Source organism: Pogoniulus pusillus, chromosome 9, assembly GCF_015220805.1.
Source record: "Pogoniulus pusillus isolate bPogPus1 chromosome 9, bPogPus1.pri, whole genome shotgun sequence".
NCBI classification, from domain to species: Eukaryota; Metazoa; Chordata; class Aves; order Piciformes; family Lybiidae; genus Pogoniulus; species Pogoniulus pusillus.
In genome coordinates, this window is record NC_087272.1 from 33,650,035 (window position 1) to 33,674,955 (window position 24,921).

Consider the following 24,921-nt stretch of genomic DNA (forward strand, 5'->3'; position numbering starts at 1 on the left):
AGCATAGATTTGATGGAACCAAGTCTGCCAGAAGCAGAAATGTAAGTTTCCATCTTCTGGCATGTTTATATGAAGATTCCAGAGGTCTTTCTGCTGGCATCACTGTCATATATGCAGCGTCCTGGAAGTAAAATGGTATTATAGAATGTAGAAGAGAGAATAGAGACAACTTATGAGTGAACTCGAGGCACAAACATGTTTTTTTTCCTTTGAGAACCTTTTAATCTGTTTTGTACTATATAAGTTGGTGCTCAAGGATATGGTGTAGTAGTGGCCCTGGTACACTACTACTAGAGTTAGATAATGGTTGGATTTGATGTTCTTGAAGGTCTTTACCAACCATAGTGATTCTGTGATTATTTAATTCAATTTTATGTATGTAAATTTCCATAATTTGATTATTTTTCCTATTAAAGAAATGAACTGACAGTTACCCCAGCAGTCTGGAAGAAAACACATTTTGCATATTGCATAAATAGGTCTCTTAAGTTGTTTTTTTTGTTGTCGTTACCAGGTATGGTGATGGCTACATAATGATTGGCTTCTCACGGGGGTATTTTGTAGTCATTTCTACACACATTCGTGAGATAGGACAAGAAATCTTCCAAGCTCATAACCACAAAGACAACCTAAGCAGCATTGCTATATCCCAGTCATTAAACAAAGCTGCATCATGTGGAGACAATAGGTAAGTGGAAGTCTGATACATAAAAGATGGAATTCATCTCACACAACTGTAATTATTGGGCATTATAGCTGGGCTCTCCAAGGCTCCTTAAGAAGTCAGTTTAAAGATGAGATTAAGTGCTCTGTGGAACTGCCTCTCCACCTAAAGACAGAAGCTAATTTTGACTAAAATCTCTGCAGTTGTAATTAAGGTTATTGTTGGAAATTTTTAAAAGATAATTAATCAGATCTTAGTATATGTTATTCCTTTTCTTTCTTTCTTTTTTCTGCTATGTTATTTGGTTACAAAAATGCCCAGATTTCTACTATAATATACTAATTGGACAGAAACATCTGCTTAGCAATAGCAGAACAGTTAATTTCAATCTCTGCTGGGTATCCTGGTATCCTCCTGCATCATGTTTGGTCTTACTAAATTCTAGACAAAAGTATAAATGTTTAAGCAATCAAAGAAAAAAAAAGAGCAAAACATGGTATAACTTCAGGCACCTTGGCTGTTGTGCAATATAATTTCTTTAAGGTGATCTTTAGCATTGATTGAGTAACATGACAGCATAAGTAAACTCTTGCTGTCCCTTTTTATGTGAAGCAGGACTTAAAACCAGTTTTTTAGATCTGTATTTCAAGCAGTATTCATCTGTCAGGAATGTGTTCTTAACCTAACCATTCCAGAGGGAACAGTTGACTGTGTTTCCCACCCCTGAATTCTTTTCAATAGGATTTGTGCCTTTTCCTTAGATTTCAGTTCTGAGCAAATCCTTTTTGTACAGTCATAGTGGTCACACTGATTTTTTGAGTAGGATGAGAGGAAATGGTCTCCAGTTGCACCAGGGGAGGTTTAGGTTAGATATTAGAAAAAACATCCTGACTAAAAGGGTTGTGAAAGACTGGAACAGGCTCCTCAGGGTGGGTGGTTGAATGCCCATCCCTGGACATGTTTAAAAGCTTCAGAGATAGATGTGGTGCTGAGGGACATGGTTTAGCACCAGACTTGGTAGAGTTAGATAGTGGTTGGACTCAATGTTGTTAAGGGTCCTTTCCAACCAAAATGATTCTGTGTTTCCATTATATGCTATTTAAAGTGATGGATAACAGTGAGTGTGTGTTGCTCTTTTGGAAACAAAAGGCACTTTTCATTTGGGCTCTATTTTTTTTGCTCTGTAAGGCTGTCTTAATTAGGTTGGCTTTCTTCTGGTTTATGATGACTGAGTTTTCTATTAGTGAGGATGACTGTTTATTTTTGTTTTAGCATTAAAATCCATGATCTGTCAGACCTGAGACAAATGTATGCCATAGTAAACTTGGATGATGAAAACAAAGGTATGTTACCAGTCTCCATGAGGGTAGGAATCTTACAAAGTAAATAAACCAGATTTTTTATGTTGATTGTGTTTACATGATTGAAAGTACAGTTGTTGGAAAAACAAAGTAAAGAGAGAACTTCCATAAATTCCCTCTTTCCCAACTTGTATTGATCAGGCGACCCATACCAAAATGGGAACATGTTTTATTTTATCTCTTTAAAGTACAGAGAAGCACAGCTCTCAGAGTATTTGATCAATTAGTATTTTGGGCTTTTGACTCTGGAGTGCAGTATATTTAGATTATTAAAATAATAAACATAAACTGAGAGTTCAAGTTGTTCAGACTGGAGCAGAAAAGGCTCCAGGAAGATCTTCTTGTGGCCTTTCAGAGCTTAAAGGGACCAGCCAGAAAGGTGGGGACAGATATTTTGGCAGGGCCTGTTGTGAAAGGTCAAGGGGAGATGGGTTTAAACTAAAAGCTGAGACTAGAGAGAAGGAAGACATTTTTTGGCGCTGAAGGTGGTGGTCAGTGGTTGCCCAGAGGTGGTAGATGCCCCATCCCTGGATCTGTTTAAGACCAGGTTGGACCCTGGGGCTCTGAGCAACCTGCTGTAGTTGCAGATGTCCTTGGTGACTGCACAGGGGTTGGACTAGATGACCTTTAAAGGTCCTTTCCAACCCAAACTGGTCTATGACTCTGTGACTTAACTGCTTTCTGTTTCTTTCTGTGGTGTCTTTGGTTGGGTTTCTGCACAGCAACACTCCTTTTACTGACATACATCATATTTAATCTGTTCTCATCCTGATATGCAGAACATTGGCTTCCAGAACATTGTTACAAGACTATCTTTTTGGGTAATGAGTATCTCTTCTTGTACTGTCTATAAAAGCTTGATGTTTTTTAAGTCTTCACTCTTAAAACACTAATCCAGTAAATTATGAGCTTGAATGACTCCATTTAATCTTGGAATTCCATGAATTGGTAGTGTTTGAATACATAATTTCCTAGATGTGAATTCCAATTTCATGTTTTAAAGCAAATTAATTGTTTCTTGGTTTCAGCAGCTAAAGGATTATTTTTTTCTCTGCAAAAACTTGTGAATGCTTTAGGTGTAGATCAGCTGGCTTGGACAGATGATGGACAGTTGTTGGCAGTATCTACACGAAGAGGATCCCTCCATGTTTTTCTGACAAAGCTTCCAATCCTCGGAGATGCTTGTGGCACGCGGATTGCACACCTTACTTCTCTCCTTGAAGTCACTATAGCCAACCATGTGGAGCAAGTATGAGGACTTCTTCCTTTTAATTTAGCTATAAGTAAAATTAGTACTAATAGTAAATGAAAATTGTTTCATTTGTTTTGTTCTGTCTTTTTTACAGGAGCAACCACTCACAGTTTCTGTTGAAGTAGAGCCCAGTTTTGTTGCTATTGGTGTTTATCATTTGGCTGTAGGAATGAACAATCGAGCTTGGTTTTATGGACTTGGAGAGAACAGTAAGCATAAATTTAGTTCTCTTAAAACTACTCCATTATTGTTTCTTATTTTATGAATTGGGTGTTGTGCTTAGCAGTTCTGGACATCACACAGTGTACAATGACAGCTTGAAATGCCTCGTGGTCTTGTTAGGACTGGGTAACGATCTTCCCAAACTGAAGCAGTTACAACAAGGCATTGTAAGTAACAGAAACAAAACTTCAGGTTCAAGGTATAGGTAATGAAATGCAGAATGGTTCTCTTCTGTTGTTTTTTCAGATTGTGTTGTTAATCAATGAAGGGCTTTTAAGATGTTATTTGACCATGCCTTTAAATAGTTTGGCAAAGTACCCGGGGACTGTGTGTGTCAGAGGGTTTAAATTCTCAGTTTGGTATGTGTTCATGGTAAGGTAAAAGTGGCTATGCTGTATCTGGAGATGGTAATCAACAGCCAGCTATATATGAGCCAGTTGAGGTAGCTAAGAAGACTGAGAGCATCCTGGCCTGTATCAGGACTGGTGTGACCAGCAGGAACAGTGATTGTTCTCCTGTGCTCGGCACTGATGAGGCCACACCTCCAGTACTGCAGTCAGCCCTCCTACAAGAAAGACATTGAGGTGCTGGAGTGGGTCCAGAGAACGGCAACAAAGCTGGTGAAGGGTCTGGAGAACAGGTCTGGTGAGGAGCAGCTGAGGAAACTGGGGTTGTTTAATCTGGAGAAAAGGAGGCTGAGGGGAGACCTTCTTGCTCTCTGCAACTCCCTGAAAGACAGTTGGAGCCAGGTAGGTGTTGGTCTCTTTTCCCTGGTAACATGTAATAGGATAAGAGGAAATGGCTTCAAGTTGCTCCAGGGGAGGTTTAGGTTGGATACTTAGAAGAAACTTCTTGACTGAAAGGGTTCTCAAACACTGGAATCAACTGTCCAGGGAGGTGGTTGAATCCCCATCCCTGGAGGTGTTTAAAAGAGGCAGAGTTGTGCTGAGGCACCAGCCTTGATAGAGTTAGAGAATGGTTGGACTCAATGATCATAAAGGTCTTTTCCAACCAAAATGATTCTGAGATTCTACATACAAATTTTAGGTAGCGGATTTAAAGTTTTAATGTCTCTCTATTACCTTTTCTGACCAATAATACATTAGTTCAGACTGTAAGAATACCAATCACAGTTGGTCAGGAAAAGATTCTTTGGTGCTTTTTGATCCATTCTCTAACTGCTGAGAAAAAAAGCCTTCTTACATGCAACTGATCTCTGTTTCGTTGTGAGCCTTTCGCATCTGGTTACTTTATTGGAAGTAAGACCCATATGAAATTAATATATTTTTATCTTTTCTATTTGAAATTTTCAGATGCAAAAAAGCTTAAAGATGTGGAGTACCTTGGGACAGTAGCAAGTATGCACCTTAATTCTGATTATGCTGCTACTCTCTTTGAGGGTAAAGTCCAGCTGCATATGGTAAGAGCTCTGAAAAGTGCTGAACTAGAGTTGGTCTGAGCTGAACGTGCTGTTTTTAAAATAGAAAATAGCCAGTTGGTGGAGATACACAATTTTCAGAATGCTTTTGCTGGCTAATTAAAATGTAATTGAGCACAAGCCTGATGAGGAGAGGCTGAGGGAGCTGGGATTGGTTAGCCTGGAGAAGAGGAGGCTCAGGGGAGACCTTATTGCTGTCTACAACTACCTGAGGGGAGGTTGTAGCCAGGAGGAGGTTGCTCTCTTCACTCAGGTGGCCAGCACCAGAACAAGAGGACACAGCCTCAAGCTACGCCAGGGGAAATTTAGGCTTGAGGTGAGGAGAAAGTTCTTCACTGAGAGAGTCATTGGACACTGGAATGGGCTGCCCGGGGAGGTGGTGGAGTCGCCGTCCCTGGAGCTGTTCAAGGCAGGATTGGACGTGGCACTTGGTGCCATGGTCTGGCCTTGAGCTCTGTGGTAAAGGGTTGGACTTGATGATCTGTGAGGTCTCTTCCAACCTTGGTGATACTGTGATAATTTTAAGTTTCTTTTGACCTCATAAATACAACTTAGTTTAGAACAGATTAATAAAATATGTTTTCTTGGGAACTATTTAACTAGTTATATTCTTAAAGTTTCTGTGGGCAAGCAAGAGAGGCAGATGTTGGGGTTTTAAGGGATGAACATGCAAGTTGGTTTTCATCTCATTTCCTTCCAGTCTGATACAGGCAAGACTGTGACACCTTGTTGTTAACAGTGAAGTTTTTCAGTTCAGTCTATTCTTTATATTTAGATAGAAAGTGAAGGTTTGGATTCTCAGGAAGAACGAGAAACTCGGCTCTTCCCAGCAGATGATGATAAATACAGAATTTTGTGCCATGCTTTAACTAGTGACTTCCTCATTTATGGTACAGATGTGAGTATTATTGCTTTTTAACTGGAATATATTTCTGTCTGAAGGGACATTGTAGCCAGGTGGGTGTTGGTCTCTTCTCCCAGGCAACCACCAATAGAACAAGGGGACACAGTCTCAAGTTGTGCTGGGGGAAGTATAGGCTGGATGTTAGGAGGAAGTTCTTCACAGAGAGAGTGATTGGCATTGGAATGGGCTGCCCAGGGAGGTGGTGGAGGCACCGTCCCTGGGGGTCTTCAAGAAAAGCCTGGATGAGGCACTTAGTGCCATGGCCTAGTTGACTGGGTAGGGCTGGGTGCTAGGTTGGCCTGGATGATCTTGGAGGTCTCTTCCAACCCAGTTGATTCTATGATTCTATGATTGTTGCTCTTCCTTTTAGGAAAAAAAAAATGCTTCCGAGTAGTTTACAGTGGATTATTTTCCATGCACTTACTGATGTCACTGTTGGCTTTTCCTGTTATTTCTCATCAGACTGGAGTTATTTATTATTTCTACATAGAAGACTGGCAGTATGTGAATGAATATCGGCATCCTGTCAGCGTGAGGAAAATTTTTCCAGATCTCAATGGAACCAGATTGGCTTTCATAGATGACAAAAGTGATGGCTTTGTCTACTGCCCAGTAAGTCAGTGTGGGCTATCCATGCAATTATATTTAGAGCCAGGCTTTTAGCGTTGAGAGCTGTGATAATTTACCACAGCCTTTTCCCTACAACACAGAAGTGAGAGGAAAGTAACACAGAAAAATAACTATGGGTTGAGATAAGACATTTTCTGAATAAATGAGATAATAATAATCCAGTATACAATTACTTTAGTCTATTTGCAGAAAAAGCACAGCAGAAAGCAGCAGCAAATGACCTAAAAACCTAAGCCAGGCAGCTTATACCCCCATTCCTCCCTGTCCCTCTGCCATCTTAGCAGAAGACGGCCAACACCCAAAACCCCAAAGAGCAGCAGCCAGAACAGAAAGCCTCCCATGTTACAAATTAAACTTCAAGCCCCATAATATTTTGCTCCAGCCAGCATGTTCATTTTAAAGCTGGCAGGAGGCTGACTGGTTTTGAGTAACAGTAGCAAATATTCAGCTTAACCCATGACAAGAAGGAAGAAGCTTTTGTCACTCCGAGATGTTATGCTTGAAGAGATTTCCTGGGAGGCTTGAAGATAACTGTATGGCCATGTGAAGAGATAAAATCTGTCGTATTTGTTCAGGACAATTTAATTCACGACGTTCCTGATCAGTAATTTTCAGAAGCCTGTGTGTTTGTGTATTCAAATACAGGTATTTTAGCCTGTTAACAGGCACTGCCACTTTCACTGCCCTTCCTCACACCTTTTTTTTTCCCTGAGAAAATTGAATAAGTGATAAAAAGGGCATTTTCTCCATTTGCTTCTATTCTGAATTAAACTATTGTGTTATTCAGAACCACTGCTAATAAGCAGTCTTTTTTAAATACACTTTACATATTTCTGTGCTATTTACACTAGTATTTTTATTTTTAATCATAACCAACATGGATATTAAGTTCATCTCTTTATTCTCTTGCTAGTAATTTTACTTTTGCATTCTTTGTAGGTAAATGATAGATTATATGAGATTCCAAACTTCTCACCAACTATTAAAGGAATCCTGTGGGAAAACTGGCCAATGGATAAAGGGGTTTTTGTTGCTTTTGATGATGATAAAGTGTACACTTATGTTTTTCATAAGGATGCCATTCAAGGTACTGTAAATGCTTTTATGAACTTAGTATTTCAGTTACTAAAGTAAAAACACTGAGTCTTCATTTGTTTTAAATGCTTTTGTAACTGCATATAAAAATGTTCTTAAAGAAGTTTTGAAGTGCAGCTGATGAATAGAAAAATGGTTGCTTTGTAGGTTTCTCTGCAAAGCTCCAGGGAGGCATTTTGGTCAGTCTTAGTTCTCTGAAGTTCTTGCCGTTGCCATCTTTCCTCTGAAATTTACACAGTGTGTTTCAACTACATTTTGAAGTGTTCATGAGAAGGTCTTAGGATCAGGGTGACAAAGCTCATAATCACTTGCAGTGTTAACCAAAATTGTAATCTTAGCAATTTCTCTATCTGTGACAGAGGAACATTAAGAAATTTACCTAGAAATAGTTGGGAAATGACCTTACTACCTCAGAAGAGTTAAGTTCTGTGTATTTATTGAAAAATATGCCTTGCACTGTAGATGGCGAACTACCAGAATTAGAGACCTGCAGTTACATGACTTCAGCTGTGATGTTTGCTACACTTCTTACCAGATAGGGATTATTTTTTTAAAGTGTTGTCATCTTTTCCTCCTGATCTTTAAATCTAGGATCAAAGATTATTTTGGCAGGTGGCACAGAAGTCCCCTTTTCCCATAAACCTTTGCTGTTGTATAATGGAGAATTAACTTGTCAGACTCAGAGTGGAAAAACAAACAATATCTGTCTCAGCACTCACAGTTTCCTTGGCAATCTCAAAGACTTTGGACCTAGTGAGCTGACACGAATGCTTACTCAGACTTTAATGTTGAAAAGGTACATCTGTGTTTTAATTATTTTGTGTAAAATGTTTTCTTCTGTGTGTGTATCTCAATACGACATATCCTGGTGATTTAAAAATGTCATCATGAAAGTTGATAAATTAAATTGCAATCCCAAGTACAAATACAGGCTGGGCAGTGACTGGCTGGAGAGCAGCCCTGAGGAGAGGAACTTGGGGGTGCTGGTGGATGAGAAACTCAACAGGAGCCAGCAGTGTGCACTTGCAGCCCAGAAAGCCATCCAGAGCTTGGGCTGCAGCAGAAGTGTGGCCAGCAGGTCGACAGAGGTGATTCTCCCCCTCTACTCTGCTCTGCTGAGACCCCACCTGGAGTACTGCATCCAGTTCTGGAGCCCCCATTACAAGAGGGCTGGAGCAGCTCTGCTATGAGGACAGACTGAAAGAGTTGGGGCTGTTCAGTCTGCAGAAGAGGAGGCTCCCAGGTGACCTTCTTGTGACCTTTCAGTATCTGAAGGGAGCCTACAAAAAAGCTGGCGAAGGACTTTTCAGAATATCAGGGAGTGACAGGACTAGGGGGAATGGAGCAAAGCTGGAGATGGGGAGGTTCAGATTGGATATGAGGAGGAAGTTGTTCAGCATGAGCATGGTGAGAGCCTGGACTGGGTTGACCCAGGGAGGTGGTTGAGGCCCCATCCCTGGATGTGTTTAAGGCCAGGCTAGATGGGGCTCTGACCAGCCTGATCTAGGGTGAGGTGTCCCTGCGCATGATGGGGGGGTGGAACTGGATGATCTTTGTGGTCCCTTCCAACCCTGGCTGATTCTATGATTCTAAATTGAGCCATGAGTCCCCATAGCTGTCTGAGCAAAATAAGTGACCCAGTGCTGATTTGTTTGATTTTCCACTGCCAAATAAAGCAAAAATATTTTTTTTTCAAGACTGATTTGAGATTCTGTGACAGTGACTCTTCCAAAACGGGCTGAAGGTGCTTCTTGCATACTCCCCTCCCACCTAAATGAAGCCATGTGGAATCACTCTAAGGGAGAGGATGCCAGACTAGGGCAAGCAGATAATTTCCTAAAAGGTGTGGTAGAAACAGAATTGCAAGTTTTATGTTTGTGTTTTTTCTTTCTTCCTGACGTATATCTCTCCATGACTTACAAGTAAATGCTCTTAATCATAGAATAGAATCATAGAATCAACCAGGTTGGAAGAGACCTCCAAGATCATCCAGTCCAACCTATCACCCAGCCCTAACCAATCAACTAGACCATGGCACCAAGTGCCTCATCCAGGTTTTTCTTGAAGAACCCCAGGGACGGTGCCTCCACCACCTCCCTGGGCAGCCCATTCCAATGGCAAATCACTCTCTCTGTGAAGAACTTCTTCCTAATATCCAGCCTAGACCTACCCTGGCACAACTTGAGACTGTGTCCCCTTGTTCTATTGCTGGTTGCCTGGCAGAAGAGGCCACCCCCCACCTGGCTACAATGCCCCTTCAGGTAGTTGTAGACAGTAGTAAGATCACCCCTGAGCCTCCTCTTCTCCAGGCTAATGCCATAATCTAATATTAGAAGAGTGTTGAGAAGGAATTTTAGGTACAACTGCTACTAGTCCACAACGTGTTTTACCTTCTATAGGTTTTCTGAAGCATGGGAGTTGTGCAGACTTCTGAATGACAAGTCTGGTTGGAGTGAGCTGGCCAAAGCTTGCCTGTATCACATGGAGGTGGACTTTGCAATACGAGTTTATCGGACCTTTGGTAATGCTGGGATGGTGATGTCACTGGAGCAAATAAAGGTAAAACAGAGAGTCCCTTTTTGAATTAGGAAATACAGTGATTTAATTCTTCTTTAAGAATTGCAGAATTCTTGTTTTGTGGAAATTTGGCTGGCTTTTAAATAGAATGTGAATTGTTCTCGAGAGGGCTAATAGTTGTAGAGGAGAAAGTGTCCAGACCACGTAACTCTTCCCTGATTTTCTCTTGAAGAGGTCACAGTCTCTGCTGGAATGCATGGCGTTGCTTCCTGCATTAGCTTGAGAGTAGCAGAATATATTCATGTCTTGGCCATTTGGCCTTAAACATGTAAAAGCTTCCACTATTATTATTTAGAAAAAAGAAAACCCACATAGACTGCATTGATCTACCTAAAAGTGTACATGAAATAGTACCTTAAATACATACTTGTGCATGCTGTTGGGTGTAGGCAGTGTTAGCTGTAGTGGCTTTGAGCTACAGCAAAAATTGAGGGCTTTTTCTGGTTTGTAGATCACAGTACATATAAAATAGTTTAGATTGGAGTGGACCTCAAAGTTCATCTAGTGCTAACCCCCTGCCATAGGCAGGGACACCTCCCACTAGAACAGGTTGCTCAAGGCCTCATCCAGCCTAGCCTTGAACACCTCCAGGAAGTGAGCATCCACAACCTCCCTGGGCAACCTGTGCCAGTGTTTCACTGCCCTCATTGTAAAGAACTTCTTCCTTACATCTAGTTTAAGTCTCCCCTCTGCCAGTTTAAACCCATGACCCTCGTCCTATCATTACAGTGTAATAGTAAATTACAATGTAAATAGTCCTGGGCTTATTAGGTTATGTTATTTTGCAATATTTTGTTTTTCTTTTGGACTACTTTTGCACCTGTTGTGTCTTCTTGCAGGGAATAGAAGACCGCAACCTTCTAGCAGGACATCTTGCGATGTTCACTAACAACTTTAATCTGGCCCAGGATTTATATCTAGCGTCCTCCTGTCCTATTGCTGCACTTGAGGTATTCGTTTTAGCTGTGTCATTTTTTTTTCCTGCTGCTTTCATCTCCTCCTTAATGTTGGAAATATTTTCTTTCTGATCATTCTGCCCTTTAATGGTTTTGTTTTTGCCACTGTGTAGCCAACAGACATTCCTTTAGGATGAACATCTCACAAATTGTCTGTATTTTTCTAGAACACTACCCCTGCATTTGTATATAGAATAATAAAAAGTTCATGTTAGAATAATTGCATCAGGAAATGCTACTGTTCTTTGTTAACAGATGAGAAAAGACTTGCAGCACTGGGACAGTGCACTTCAGCTGGCTAAACGTTTGGCCCCAGACCAAATCCCTTTCATATCCAAGGAATATGCAGCACAGCTGGAATTCATGTAAGTTCTTTTGCAAATCTGCAGTATAAGAATATTAAACCAATACTTGTGTTCACTACAATAACTGAATTCCTTCAGCTGAGGGGATTCTGTGAGGTCTTGCTTCTATAGTATAGGGAAGGATAGTTCTGTAAGGAATATTTCATACTGGAGATATACATTAGCAAATAGTAGTTATTTTTTATTAATGTCAGGATATCTGGGTTCTTTGCAGCTGGTAAATCCACTGTGTAATATCATCTACTAAATAAATTATTGCAGACAAGTGCTTGGAAAACAGAGGAAGTTCACACTACTTAACACTTCTTACATTGGATGAAAACCTTTTGCCAGTCTTTAAATATCCGGTGGCTTTCATTTTCTTACAGATTTGAGGCAGGGGAGTGTCAGGTTTCATGGCTTCCAGTTCCCTGAAAGAGAGAAGACATTAACTATTTACCATGATTTTAAAGTGTATTTTGCAGTTAGTTCTTCACAGATGAAGTCTGATCTGTTTAATATCTAAACCAAGAAGAAAAACTCTTATTCTTTAAAAATTTCTAGGCAGTTTCTTCCCACTGGAGCTCAGACAGAGCACTTGCTGATTGCAGAAAGGAAGGAATAGAAGTAGCTGAAGCAGTGCAGCCATCTGTATTTTTTCTTAATGTACTTAATGAAGAAAAAATATTCTTTTTTTTTTTAATGTTGCCAGAAGTTGTAAATAATTTTGTCAGGTTAGTTTCATTAATCTGCCAGAAAAATGTTGGTGTAGAGATAAGATTTTTGAGTTATATTTTGCAAATGGATGCTTTGCCTGACTTTCAAGGGGGGTTTACTGATCTCAGTGTAACAGAACTGAGAGGTGGACTGCTTCTTTGTCCATCCTTTGCATACTTCAAATGCTTTCATGGAGGAGTTATGCCTAAAGCAAGATTGACACATGCATTGTCTGTGATAACTATCTCTTCTAGGCTGAGGCAACTGGGGGTGTTTAGCCTAGAGAAGACTCCAGGGGGAACTTATAGCTGCCTTCCAATACCTGAAGGTATCCTACAGGAAGGCTGGAGAAGGGACTCTTATAAGAGTGTCTAGTGACAGGACAAGGGGGAATGGTTTTAAACTGAAGGAGAGTAGATTCAGAGTGGATGTTAGGAAGAAGCTTTTCAATATGAGAGTGGTGGGACTCTGGAGTAGGTTGCCATGGGAGATTTTGGATACCTTCTCCTTGGGAGTGTTCAAGGCCAGGTTGGATGAGGCCTCGAGCAGCCTAGTCTAGTTGAGATGTGTCCCTCCTAATGGCAGGGAGGTTTGAGTAGATGATCCCTAAGGTCCCTTCCAACCTAAGGCATTCTATGATTCCTGTCAAAAATATTCTTCCATATAACTTCCAGTTTTCTTTTAGGGGTGATTACGTTAATGCCCTGGCACATTATGAGAAGGGAATCACTGGAAACAATAAGGTAATTCCTTTCTAGTAGTGACAGTATACTACCATACTGCCCATTAAGTTGTCATGTTGCAGACTTATTTTAATTCAGATTAATTTTTTTATTCTGCCCCAGCTGCAGGCTAAATTTAGACACTTAATGATGTTCAAATAACTGAGAAATTACTGCTAGAATTTTCGTGGTTATAACAAAAAGTCCCAATTATTCCCTCTGTTCTTTACTGAATTGTTATCTCTGTAAAGACAAGCAGAGATCATGATAGAAAATAAATATGTTCAGTAAATCCTCTCTTATTTTGGTGTTATTTCCACTAATATTTCCAAAATGTCTCTTGAAGCAGCTTCAGTGATAATAGAGAAACGTAGCAGGGAAAATAGCAATGTTTTCTGAATTCAAGCCATTTGGTTTATGAAACATTAGTGGCTTTACCACCTTGGAAAAAATAAATAAAGGAAATATCCTTCTTGTAGTTTCTCTTTTCTCTACTGTTGGATTTGGAGAGAAGTACTGATCTGTCTGTAAAAGATTCTTTTCATGTATGCTTGATGTGGACAGATGAAATAAAATATAAAAACTAAAGACAAGGCTTGATAAGAAAAGTAAGCCAGGTCCTTGTAAATAACTGATAGCTGCAGCTGGGCAAGAATTGGGTGACAAAAATGGATTTAACTAAGTCTGTGCAATGTTTTGCCAATTCAGTTCACTGCTTACTTACTGTGGCTTTTGTGACTGTGATGGTTTGGGCTCTTACCCGCGCCCCCACACTTTGTATTTGCCCCAGCTAACTCAGACGGACCCTGGGAATATAGATGAAGCAATTTATTTACAGCTAGCAGAATTTACAAGCAGCTATTTACAATATATACAATTATATACAGAAATAGACAAAGGATAAACAATACAAAAGCACAACTCCCCTCCCAGAAACCTGATTCCCCGGGAGGGGCTTTCAAACCACCCCAACACCTCCCCCGGCCCTCTCAACCTTACCCCAGTTCTCAGGAAGAAGAGAGGTGCGGCCAAGAGGTTAGGGAGCAAGGTTAGTAGGAGCAAGGTTAATGAGATGTGACCAGGTCTGAAGGCAAAGGCAGAAGAGAAAGACAAAATGGAGAAAGTTTTTTTTCTTCTTCCCAGAGTTCTCAGCGTAACTGTGAGAGAAGGAGACACCATGTTTTCCTTCCACTGCCTGTTATCAAGTTCTTTTACCAAAATATTCCAGCTTGCTTCTAACTAGCACAGTGACCTGCTATTTCTGATGTATAATGAATAGCTACTGCTTTTCATTCCCTTGCCAGTACCAGGAACATGATGAAGCTTGCCTTGCTGGGGTGGCTCAGATGTCCATTCGAATGGGAGATATCCGGCGAGGGGTAAACCAGGCCATTAAACATCCCAGCAGGTTACTCAAAAGAGACTGTGGAGCAATTCTGGAGAGTATGAAGGTATTCCAAAGGCTTAACAAAGCTAAGACTGAATACATGAATTCATTAAGCTATTTATTTATTTATTTGTGATCTTAATTTAAAAATGATGCTTTAATGATTCCCAATGTTGTAGCAATTTTCAGAAGCTGCTCAGCTGTATGAAAAGGGCCAATACTATGACAAGGCAGCATCAGTGTACATCCGGTGTAAAAACTGGTAAGTACCCCTTGCATGGGGGTGTTGTCCTTCAGAGGACTTCTCTCCTGCGTTTTGGGAGGAAGTGAGTCTCTGGAGAAGAAATTACCCTATTAAGTTTCCTTGATTTTGTTGTTCCTTCCTCCAGACTTAAACAACAACAGTGTCCTCTTAGAAACTTAGGAGGTTTTAAATACAGTCTTGCTGTAAATGTTCTTGTGCATTCTGTTTCAAGTTACTTACAGTTTCCAGTCCTCTGTGCGTGTGTGCACAATTTGATTATTGTCAGGTCTCCAGTGGAAAAAAAAATACAAATTAATGAGAGGTTTAGGGCCTTAATTCTTGCCTAATTATATGTTATTAACTTTTAAGAATTGATCGTAGCAGAGATCAGAAAGACCTCTCCTCTCTACAAGTGCTCTAAAATTAGGTTGGAATACTATGTTAATTTACAAAGGAAAAATTTATTGCATCAGAGAAATGGCAGTGAAATCAGAACAGACCAAGAGAACATTTCAAACAGAGTAACTTTTGATGGGAGTTGATTGGGAAGTGGGAGGTACAAGCTTTGTTTAGCAGAAGGAGGTTCAATGGGGGGAGTGCTCTGTTGTTTAGGCAGCCTGTCTCTAGTCTCTCCTGCCCTTTGTCTTGAAAGCCCCACTGCTTAGCTTGCTGTTGCTGGCTTTTATAGATTGTATCACTCTGTGCAGCTGTTGAAACTAGATTTATGGCAGGGCTGACAGTTCTGCATTCCTCCACAGTCTACTGTTATGGATGTTGTTGCTCACAGAATCTCGTTCTGGCTACCTAGAGTCCTCTGTACCACCTTAAGCACACACTCACTGGAATCATCACAACCATGCCTGTACTGGTGGGCTTGTGGACTCTTTTGCACATTCTTTCAAGTTACAAGGCTAGCACTGTGCTGTCTCTGTAGAGTGATTAGAGACTACAAGAGGTAGAAATGGTTAGTCTGACAATTCTTCAAACACTTCCAGTATTTGAAGAGGACTGCAGCAAGAGCTGTAAAGGGACTTTAGGCAAAAGCATGGAGTGACAAGACATGGGATAATGGCCTCAGACTGAAAGAAGCTGGATTTAGATGAGATATTAGGAAGAAATTCTTCTCTACAATGGTGGTGAGGCACTGGAACATGTTGCCTCGAGAAGTTGTGCAGGCTCTAGCCTGGAAATGTTGAAAGCCAGGTTGGAAGGGGCTTTGAGCAAGCTGGTGTAGTAGATGTCCCAGCCCGCGGCAGTGGGATTGGAACTACATGATTTTTAAGATCCCTTCCAACCTAAGCCATTCCATGATTCTGTGCTCCCACAGAATATAAAGAGAAGACACTGTGCTTGTTTAATCCTGTATGTTCATGTAGCGATCTGTAGTAGCCAGCTCTTGCATTTACAGAGTTCAGCTTGAAGACATTAAAGTGCCTTCAGAGCTCACACATGTTCAATTACTTCTTTTTTTAGCTTCCCTTTCAGTGTTAATATAAACATGCCTGTTTAACTGAAGCAAACCTGAAAACAGATATATATCTACTCACTAACTACCATCTTGTCTTGCTAGGGCAAAAGTTGGTGAACTTCTTCCTCATGTTTCATCTCCAAAGATTCACCTACAATACGCAAAGGCCAAAGAAGCAGACGGCAGGTGTGCTTGGATGATTTTCTTTTCTTTAAACATGTTATTATTGTTAGTACACATCACTCTTTTTATAAAAATAAGAGACTTTCAATTTAGCATAAAGTAGCCTTTTGAAAATGTCTTCTGAAATATGTAGAATTAAAGTGTTGGGCAAAGATTGGAAACAAACTTCTACTAGAGTCAAAGAAGTGTTTCTAATTGGTGGTTTTCCTGTCTAAGCATTATTATCCATAACAAAGATCATGAAAGATTTTGAAGTACTGCACTCAATGCAATATTTCACCTTGTGCAGTATTCAAGTTCAGTCTGTTTCTAACAACTCCTTAGCTGTGATTTTGTTATGGGTTTAAGAACCGTAGAGGTTCCTAAGATCTCCAGAAGTACCAGAGATTACAAGGAGAGGACACCAGAGAATGTAATCTTTGTTATTTTATTCCCATCAGCCTGCACCCCTATATAAACAGACATTTCTGTCTATTCTGCTCTCTTTCTCCCTCTCCCTGCTCCCAGCACGTGTTGGCTGTTATCTTTTCTTTGTTGTTTCATCCTTGAGTGGCCAGGCTCATTTTTGCTGCCCAATTTGGGCCTGGTATGGGGGGGAAGCAGGGGAGGCATGAGAATGGGCATTGAGGCCTTGGTGTTAGGCCTGGTTGTGGAGGAAGGCTTTGGAAGGTTTTGGCACTAATGAAATTGTGATAAGCCAAGGTCAGAGGACTGGGCTCAGGCTGAATATGGATTTGTGTATTTTGTGTTTCTGTATATATTTGTGAATAGTATGTCCATTTAAACTTCTGATCCAGCATGGAGCATTTTTATTTTAGTCCTTTGGGAAGGGGTAAAATAGCTTTCTGTCCACTCAAAACCAGACAGATTTTTAAAGGTCATTCAAGGAGGAATAGTCATAAAAGAGAATTTTTCATTCTTGAACCAAATTACTGTTGCATCTTGCAAAATACTGAATATGAAAGTATTGTCTGGTATGAAAACCTCAAACAGAATATATTTTAATCACAGAATGTAGCTTCTATAAGGCTTTATCTGTAAGTAAGTGTGTTGCAGAATGGTATTTTATAATATAAAGCAAGAGCAGAACTACATGTTTGCTTTGATGAGACTACAAAATGCTATTTGTGTCAGCTGCATAGTGAGGAGGAGAAATTTCTTCGTTTACTTTACAGAACAGAAGTGTGTTTTTTTTTAAACTGTGCAGCTTTCATCTGTTTGGCTTTTATTGTTCTCTTGCTCCCAAGTGGTTTCATATGGAACTGATGGAACAGATGAACTGCTTTTAAAATAGACCAAAACAGGTGCTGGCAGAGTAGGTAAAAAATACCTTTATGCCAGATATTTTTCTATCATCTCTTCCTTTCATAGAATCAACCAGGTTGGAAGAGACTCCAAGACTATCTCACACCAGAGATTCTCTTACTTCTAGTAAGAGGTATCCCTGCCCATGGCACAAGGGTTGGAACCAGGTGATCTTTAAAGGTCTCTTCCAACCTAAATCATTCTATGATGAAACAGAGACCTAAAAAAAACATAGTAAAGGCAAGACTATCATATGCAAACTGAAGTGAAGATGTCACAGAGTAACCTTTCAGAAATAAAATTCTGTATGCTTCCTTCACACCAGGTGGTGAAAGTTTAACAAGTTAATTACTAAATAAGTTAATAAATAATCATTAAAAGTTAGAGAAGCTGATATGGGGCCATTATTTTGCAGGTACAAGGAAGCTGTGATAGCTTACGAGCACGCAAAGCAGTGGGACAGTGTAATTCGACTGTATTTGGATCACCTGAATAATCCTGAAAAGGCTGTTACCATTGTGAGAGAAACACAGTCTCTTGAGGGAGCAAAGATGGTGGCCAGGTAACAATCAATATTCCACAGGTTCAAAAACCAAAAGGGTGCAAGAAGCCATTCCCTCTTGGAAGCTGGTGAAGCTTATTAATGTATCAGACTCTGATTATTGGGTGCTTGGCCAATAGCTATGTATTTCAGTTATCAATTATCAGGCTCTGTTTATTGGGTGCTTGGCCAATAGCTATATATTTAAGTTATTGATTTGAGTTCTTTAAAATATGGGCAACGAGGCAGGTACTGATTTTTTTAACTTTCTGATTAAAATCCTATGAATCTGAAGTAATTGATGCAGAGAATCAAAGTTGTCTTGTTGTATTATTGATACTAAGTTAATTTAAGTAACCTGATAAAAATATAGGTATAAAAGAAATGTATGCCACAAAATACACTATATTCCTAAAATATTTGGTGTATTCATTATCTTAATTAGCACAAAATAATTAATTTGTACTTTCTGGTTAGATTCTTTCTGCAGCTTGGTGACTATGGTTCTGCCATCCAGTTTCTCGTCATGTCCAAGTGCAATAATGAAGCCTTCACATTAGCTCAACAGCACAACAAGATGGAGATCTACGCTGATATCATCAGTGAGTATTCCAAGTTAATAGTTTGCTTGCAAGGTGTTTTGCTGTTTTTTTTTCATGTGGTTTAGACCAACCTGAACTCATAAGACATGAGATGTGAAGTTTTGTTTGCCAGTCTTTTTCATACCCAGTCACCATGGACAGGTTTGGCAATAGGTAGGCTATGGACTACTTTTAGATTTCAGCTAAGGTATCTCCCTTGGTCCTCAGTCCAGGTTGCTTTACAGTATCACCTTGCTAGATCTTTTCCTATTTATCCATGGAGATAATGCATTTGTCTAGACTATTCTCTTGTGCCTGTTGGGGAATCCCTTTCTTTGACCTTGATCTAGATAATACTGCTTTTCCAAAGCCAAGAATTGTATTGGTTCAATTCCTGACTTTTATTCCTTTTTTCCCTTTTTCAACGTTTCAGCTCTTTTCTTACATGTGTATGTCACTTGTCTTCCTTTTTTATCCCTCTAAAGCCCTTTGTGGCCTCCACTTTTGTCAGTGAAAGGCAAAAAGGGAGACCTTACTGTGAAGCTTTTACCTCAGGCTGTCATCAGTTAGTGGCCACCTTGTCCATTTGCAATAAATATTAGATTTTTCACCTGGGTCAGGCACCATCTTTGTGGAAACAGTTCCACAAAGGTGTCTACAGAACCGTCTCATGTTTTCAATTAATATCTCCCTTTAAACAATGTATTCTTCTTATAGAAGTTCTAAACATTTGGCAACAGCTAGCTTGATGATGTACTGCCTGTCATGGTGGCCACTGTTGTTCTGCTGCTCCTGTGCTCTTTTCCTTCTCTCTATACAAAATCTCAAATTTAATCTTATGTATGTGGACAAAGGGTTTAACACTAACTTTGGAGTAGTGGCTGTATTTAGTTTTGATGTTTACAGTAAAATGGAGTCTTGGTTAGAAGACTTAAGCAATATTCCCTGTTGCCACATGGTTACATTGGTCCTGATATCCCTGCTCTGTGGGACAGAGATAAATTCACTTACTCGTGGACTGTGAAAATAATTCAGGTGATAATCACAATCAATTGCTCTGTTTTATTGTTGCTGGAAGAATTCATTAGTAGGCCACAGTTAGGCCATGTGGAAAAAAAACAGAAATCTTGTTATGGTATAAAACCTATGGAAACAATTAGGAGCTAAAAATGCATTGAAATAATGTCTGACATGTAGTCTGATTAATTAGGAAAAATATGGATAAGACAGAATTTGAGTGTAGCTGGCTTTGATTTTTCTTTGAATGTCAGTAGACAAAATACCCATAGAATAGGAGTTTTTTCCTTTATTAAGGTATTTTTCTTAGTCATAGAATCAGCGAGGTTGGAAGGGACCTCCAAGGTCATCCAGTCCAACCTATCACTCAGCCCTGTCCAGTCAATTAGACCATGGCACTAAGTGCCTCATTCAGTCTCTTCTTGAACACCTGCAGGGCTGGTGACCCCACCACCTCACTGTGCAGCCCATTCCAATGCCATTCACTCTCTGAAGAACTTCCTCCTAACATCCAGCCTAGACTTCCCCTGGCACAGCTTGAGACTGTGTCCGCTTGTTCTCTTGCTGATTGCCTGGGAGAAGAGACCAACCCCACCTGGCTTACAGCCTCCTTTCAGGTAGTTGTAGTCAGCAATGAGGTCAGCCCTGAGCCTCCTCTTCTCCAGGCTGAACAACCCCAGCTCCCTCAGCCTCTCCTCACAGGGCTGTGCTCCAGGCCGCTTTGTCGGCCTTCTCTGGACATGTTCCAGTATCTCAACATCTCTCTTGAATTCAGGAGCCCAGAACTGGACACAGGACTCAAGGTGTGGCCTGACCAGTGTTGAGTACAGGGGAAGAGTAACCTCCCTTGTCCTACTGGCCAGTAAGAATACTTGGCTATTCTTGCTCTCTCTTTGTGGCAGGTTCTGAAAGCACCACCAATGAAGATTATCAGAGCATTGCACTGTATTTTGAAGGAGAAAAGAAACATTTTCAGGCTGGAAAATTCTTCTTGCTGTGTGGTCAGTATGGACGGGTGAGTACACAAAGCCAGTGATAGGCAAACCTTCACAGAAGCTGTTCCAAATGCAGTACTTCAAAATCGGGGAACTTCGTAGGAGAATTGAGCTGTCCTAAGTGATGAGATAGTAACAAAGTGTGAAAAAATACAGGCAAACTATTTCTGTTTCCAGCTTTCTACATGGTATTCTGTGGATTATACACTGCCAGGCACAGAACTTTTTCACAGCAGCAAAGGCTCCAGGTAGACTGCCCTCAGTGTACCTCTGTGTATCATAAATCCAGAAGCAGAATTTATTACTGTTTTATCAGCCTGACCTATGCAAGCTTGGCTAATGCTTACTTAATTATTCCTCTAATACTGTATCATTCCCTAACTTAGAGCTTCTCTTTGAATAAAGGAAATACATTCATTAAAGTATGGTGATTGACACATTTCCTTTTGATCAGTTGCAAATCAGTGAACTGATGGTTATTGAATCTTTGACTTTTGCATACTGACCAGAGACCAAAAGATATTACAGCCATTGTAGGTGACCACTTCTTCAGATGGGGCCTACAGGTGTGTCCAGTGGCACACTGATGATTCTCAACATGTTGCTTTGCACATCTTTCACAGTTAGGTGAAGGTATATATGAGTTAGGTGAAGGTATACATGAGACAAAGACTCAACTCTTCTTTCTTAGAATTATAGATTTTTTTTGGTTGGAAAAGACCTTTAAGATCATCAAGTCCAACTGTGATGTAACTTTACCAAGTCTGGTGCTACACCATTATTGGTTAACCCTGTGCTAAACCAAACTTCTTGGCAGGAGTGTCTGTAAGAGCAAGCTGCTGCCTCTGTAGTATATGTGGATATCCTTATGGCTGTAAAATACAAGCAAGATAAGCACTCAGTGTGCCACTTGTCTGTCACAATACAGACAGAGGTAACTTGATGAAAAATTAGGAAAATGATTGTTTATTTCATCTCAGATTTAACTTTTCTTCTGCATCATTTCAGGCATTGAAGCACTTTATGAAAAGTCCAAACACAGAAGATAACTTGGCTATAGAAATGGCAATTGAAACAGTAAGCATTTTTAACAAAACAAACAATTCTTCACCTTTTCAAGAGGTTTGCCTTCAGTGCTGGCCCATTTTCCTAGTGTCAGTGAGATGTTGGGACAGATTGCAAAGAGAAGAAAACTCTGTCAGTAAAGGTGATATCTAAACATGTAAAAAGTAGAATAAATGAATACTGACACCAGGGTTTTTCCAGTCTCCAAAGGAGGGTTTATGAATTCATGCAGATCTTGGTGGTTGTGTGTCAAAAACAGCTGAGTTTGGAATTTTCCATTTTAGCAATAGCTGCCTAGTTCTTCAGTTCTGCTGATCTTGCCAGTCCACACACTGTAGTTTGAGAGGTCAATATGCCTCTGTTCTTACTCTCTGTCACAGAGAGGGTGAGACTGAGAGAAACTTCTGAAGCTTATCTCATCCAACTCTCCTGCCTAAAAAAATACTTAAAAATAAGTATTTTCCTTTCATATCATCATTTCTTCTGTCTTCATTTAATAGGTGGGACAAGCGAAAGATGAAGCCCTAACAAATCAGCTGATAGACTACCTTATGGGAGAAACTGATGGCATGCCCAAGGTAGGGGATTTGTCTCACTGCTGTTGTGTCACCTTGCTGTGCTGCAAGATATTTTGACCTTACTTTGTCCTAAACTTTTGGGTAAGCACAGACTGCGTTTTAGCTTGGCTACTTCAGGAACAAGACTTCCATGATCACTCTGGGTCATGCACCTAGTAACTTCAGTTTCAGAAAGACAAAAACATAACTATCTTAGATGTCATCATTGTTCTCCAAGCTTAGGAAAGCAGTTATTGGACAGAGGAGATCTCAATCAATGCTCATACTGAAGGAAAGGGACAGAAGTTACCTCTTTGTTCATGCCAGCAACCAGCTAGCTGTTGCCTTTCCCAGATGGACAGTCAGCTGGTGTGTGCCTCAAGATTAGCTACAGCTGTGTGGGGAGCTGGTTTGACTGTCTGCGTGGAAGAAACTAAAGTAGTAAATAAAAGCTGAAGGACAAAACCCTGAAGATGATCAGGCCACATTAGTTCCTGTATTCTCTATACATTAAGACATAAAAAGGTGTGGAGAGATTTTCCAAATTACCAGCTCCCTGTTAATTTCTGAAGCGATTAATAACTAATGAGCTTAGCCCAGAGCAGCTCCAAGGTCTGCCACTGAGACTTAATTGAAAATGAAAATAACCCCAGAACTCCTCTCTCTGTTATTTACCTCTTTATCATTTGTCTGTAGCTTGAAATGTGAATGAAATTTCAAGTGAAACAAAGTTGTACCAGAAGAAAATGAAGGTGCTGGGGACACAGGATGAAAAATCAGTGTAGCATCAAAGTCAGCAAAAGAATTTCAGATTTATGCTGAAAGCTGAGCAGAGAAAAACTGTAGAATCCAGGCTCTTTTCCAAGAGCAGCAGCCTGGCCATCTAGTTGAAGGAAGTGCATAGGGAACTGAGCTACAAAGTGATTTCCATAGTGAGGAGGTTCAGAAGGTTTTAGAAAACACTTAGGAATTTTATAAGTGTCATATTTAACATTGTTCTGAACTTCAATGTAGAGCTTTCTTTTCCTTGTTTAAAAGCTCTCTCTTGTTCTTCTGAATGCTTTAATCCAATCTGCCATAGTCCCTTTCAGTGAGTAACAAAATTTTACTTTTCTCAAATGATAGATACTTGTTTTAAAAATCTGCCTTAAAAGAAACCAAAGAAGTAATCTTTTTCCTTATTAGGGCATCAAGACAGTGGGTTTGAAATTATCAAGCAAATGGGATTGCTTTTAGAAACTAGCAGCTTTGATGTGGTGGTATTTTTGCAAGGCTGAACTTAAAGTAGCCACACAGCAGAAACTTGCTAATCCTCTAAGCATTGACCTGCAAGCCAGGTCACTGCTCACAGCAGCCTGATGGCTTTCAGTCTTTCACAGCCAGCAGTGTGGCATTTTAATGTTACCAAAATCATTATGCTTACCAAAATCATATTTCTTAAGTGTGTTGTGATGTCAGCTACTGTATTTGTTAAACTTAAAGATCCTTCATTTGCTCTCTGTGTGCCCTTAGGTAATCTCTCAGGGAGCAAACTAGCAAGGTTCTGCTGTTTTCTGTGTGCATATTTTGTAGGTGCAAGTGCTTTAAAACGTAGAGTTAAGAACTAAGCTAATATCATGGCTATCAAATGTTAAGATCAGTTAGATTGCAGTGATTGTTTCCAAGACCTTAGGAAATGTGGTGTCAATTGACAGTTCCTTCCTACATTTATCTTCTAAACTGGCTGCCTTTAAAGGTAGAAATATGACAGTAAAACCCGAGGCTAAGTTTCCTTAAATCCTTATTTTTCCTATGCCCTGTAAGCCACTTAAATAATACATTGAAGTAAAATATAACTAGGGACACAGGAAATACTATAGAAGATCACTTGCTGGGTTAGGATCCTTCTCCTCCTGCACCAGGATAAAAGGGAAGAGCAGCCTGGATGAGGAAAATGTGCAGCCTTTTGCTGTCATAGAATCATGGAATGGATTGGGCTGTAAGTGACCTCCAAAGGTCATCTAGTCCAACCCCACTCTGCAGTCCACAGGGACATCCTCAACTCGACCAAGTTGTCCAGAGCCCTGTTGAGCCTTATCTTGAATATCTCCAGGGATGGGGCCCCAACCACCTCCCTGGTCACCAGTGGAATTAGCTATCTGTGGTCATTAGGAGGTGTCAGGAGTTGGGAAGTATCACATCACGACCAACCCTTCATCAGAATTTTTGTTTTGCTCCCACTCAGGGAATAGCAATTTTCCTTTCTAAGGCACTTTAGAGCAGGTAGGTAATATCCACTAATACCTGGTTACTTTATCATCCAGAACTATTCTGTTACTGCTTAATTGTGATTCTTAAGATGTTCAACCTCATGATGGTGCCTTACTTGAAATTCTGCTCTATCATTAGTTTAAAAGTCATTGCTTATGGTCACTTCTTGTTTTTCCCTATATTGTAACTTAAAAAGAAGAATTTGACTTGTCTGTTTTCTTTTGGTATGCCAGTCTTGTTTCTCTTGCTTTTATCTCTCATTTTTCATCATTTTTCTTTCCTTGCTTCTCATACAGGGAGTTAATCTTTCCCTTGTAAGGAAATGTCTTTATTTTTCATATTTCTATTCCTTGGAATTTATACCTTTTTTTTTTTTCTGTGTGATTGAGAATTCTATACAAAACCCCCTCAGTATTCCAGAGAACAGCACAATATTGATCAAGACA

At 40.1% G+C, this 24,921-nt stretch overlaps 1 protein-coding gene and 1 long non-coding RNA gene across 3 annotated transcripts in view; one reads left to right on the forward strand and one right to left on the reverse strand.

Annotated features, from left to right (window-relative positions):
- Positions 1-24,921, forward strand: part of WDR19 (WD repeat domain 19) — a 43,518-nt gene that overhangs the window by 9,605 nt on the left and 8,992 nt on the right. For both annotated transcript variants that reach the window (XM_064149151.1, XM_064149150.1), the window contains 21 exons: positions 515-688; positions 1,937-2,007; positions 3,102-3,274; positions 3,372-3,486; positions 4,813-4,919; positions 5,713-5,835; positions 6,304-6,453; positions 7,411-7,558; positions 8,158-8,362; positions 9,966-10,125; positions 10,983-11,093; positions 11,355-11,464; positions 12,846-12,903; positions 14,187-14,333; positions 14,449-14,531; positions 16,084-16,167; positions 17,885-18,031; positions 18,488-18,612; positions 20,511-20,623; positions 21,612-21,680; positions 22,169-22,246. In XM_064149151.1, coding sequence (XP_064005221.1) covers positions 515-688; positions 1,937-2,007; positions 3,102-3,274; positions 3,372-3,486; positions 4,813-4,919; positions 5,713-5,835; positions 6,304-6,453; positions 7,411-7,558; positions 8,158-8,362; positions 9,966-10,125; positions 10,983-11,093; positions 11,355-11,464; positions 12,846-12,903; positions 14,187-14,333; positions 14,449-14,531; positions 16,084-16,167; positions 17,885-18,031; positions 18,488-18,612; positions 20,511-20,623; positions 21,612-21,680; positions 22,169-22,246 — 2,551 coding nt within the window. The remainder of the gene's footprint in view (positions 1-514; positions 689-1,936; positions 2,008-3,101; positions 3,275-3,371; positions 3,487-4,812; positions 4,920-5,712; positions 5,836-6,303; positions 6,454-7,410; positions 7,559-8,157; positions 8,363-9,965; positions 10,126-10,982; positions 11,094-11,354; positions 11,465-12,845; positions 12,904-14,186; positions 14,334-14,448; positions 14,532-16,083; positions 16,168-17,884; positions 18,032-18,487; positions 18,613-20,510; positions 20,624-21,611; positions 21,681-22,168; positions 22,247-24,921) is intronic.
- LOC135178318 (uncharacterized) lies at positions 11,644-14,082 on the reverse strand. Its single transcript, XR_010303471.1, has 3 exons — positions 13,882-14,082; positions 13,607-13,688; positions 11,644-11,874 (listed from the first exon to the last, which is right to left on the reverse strand). It is a non-coding gene; the product is annotated as an uncharacterized LOC135178318 (long non-coding RNA).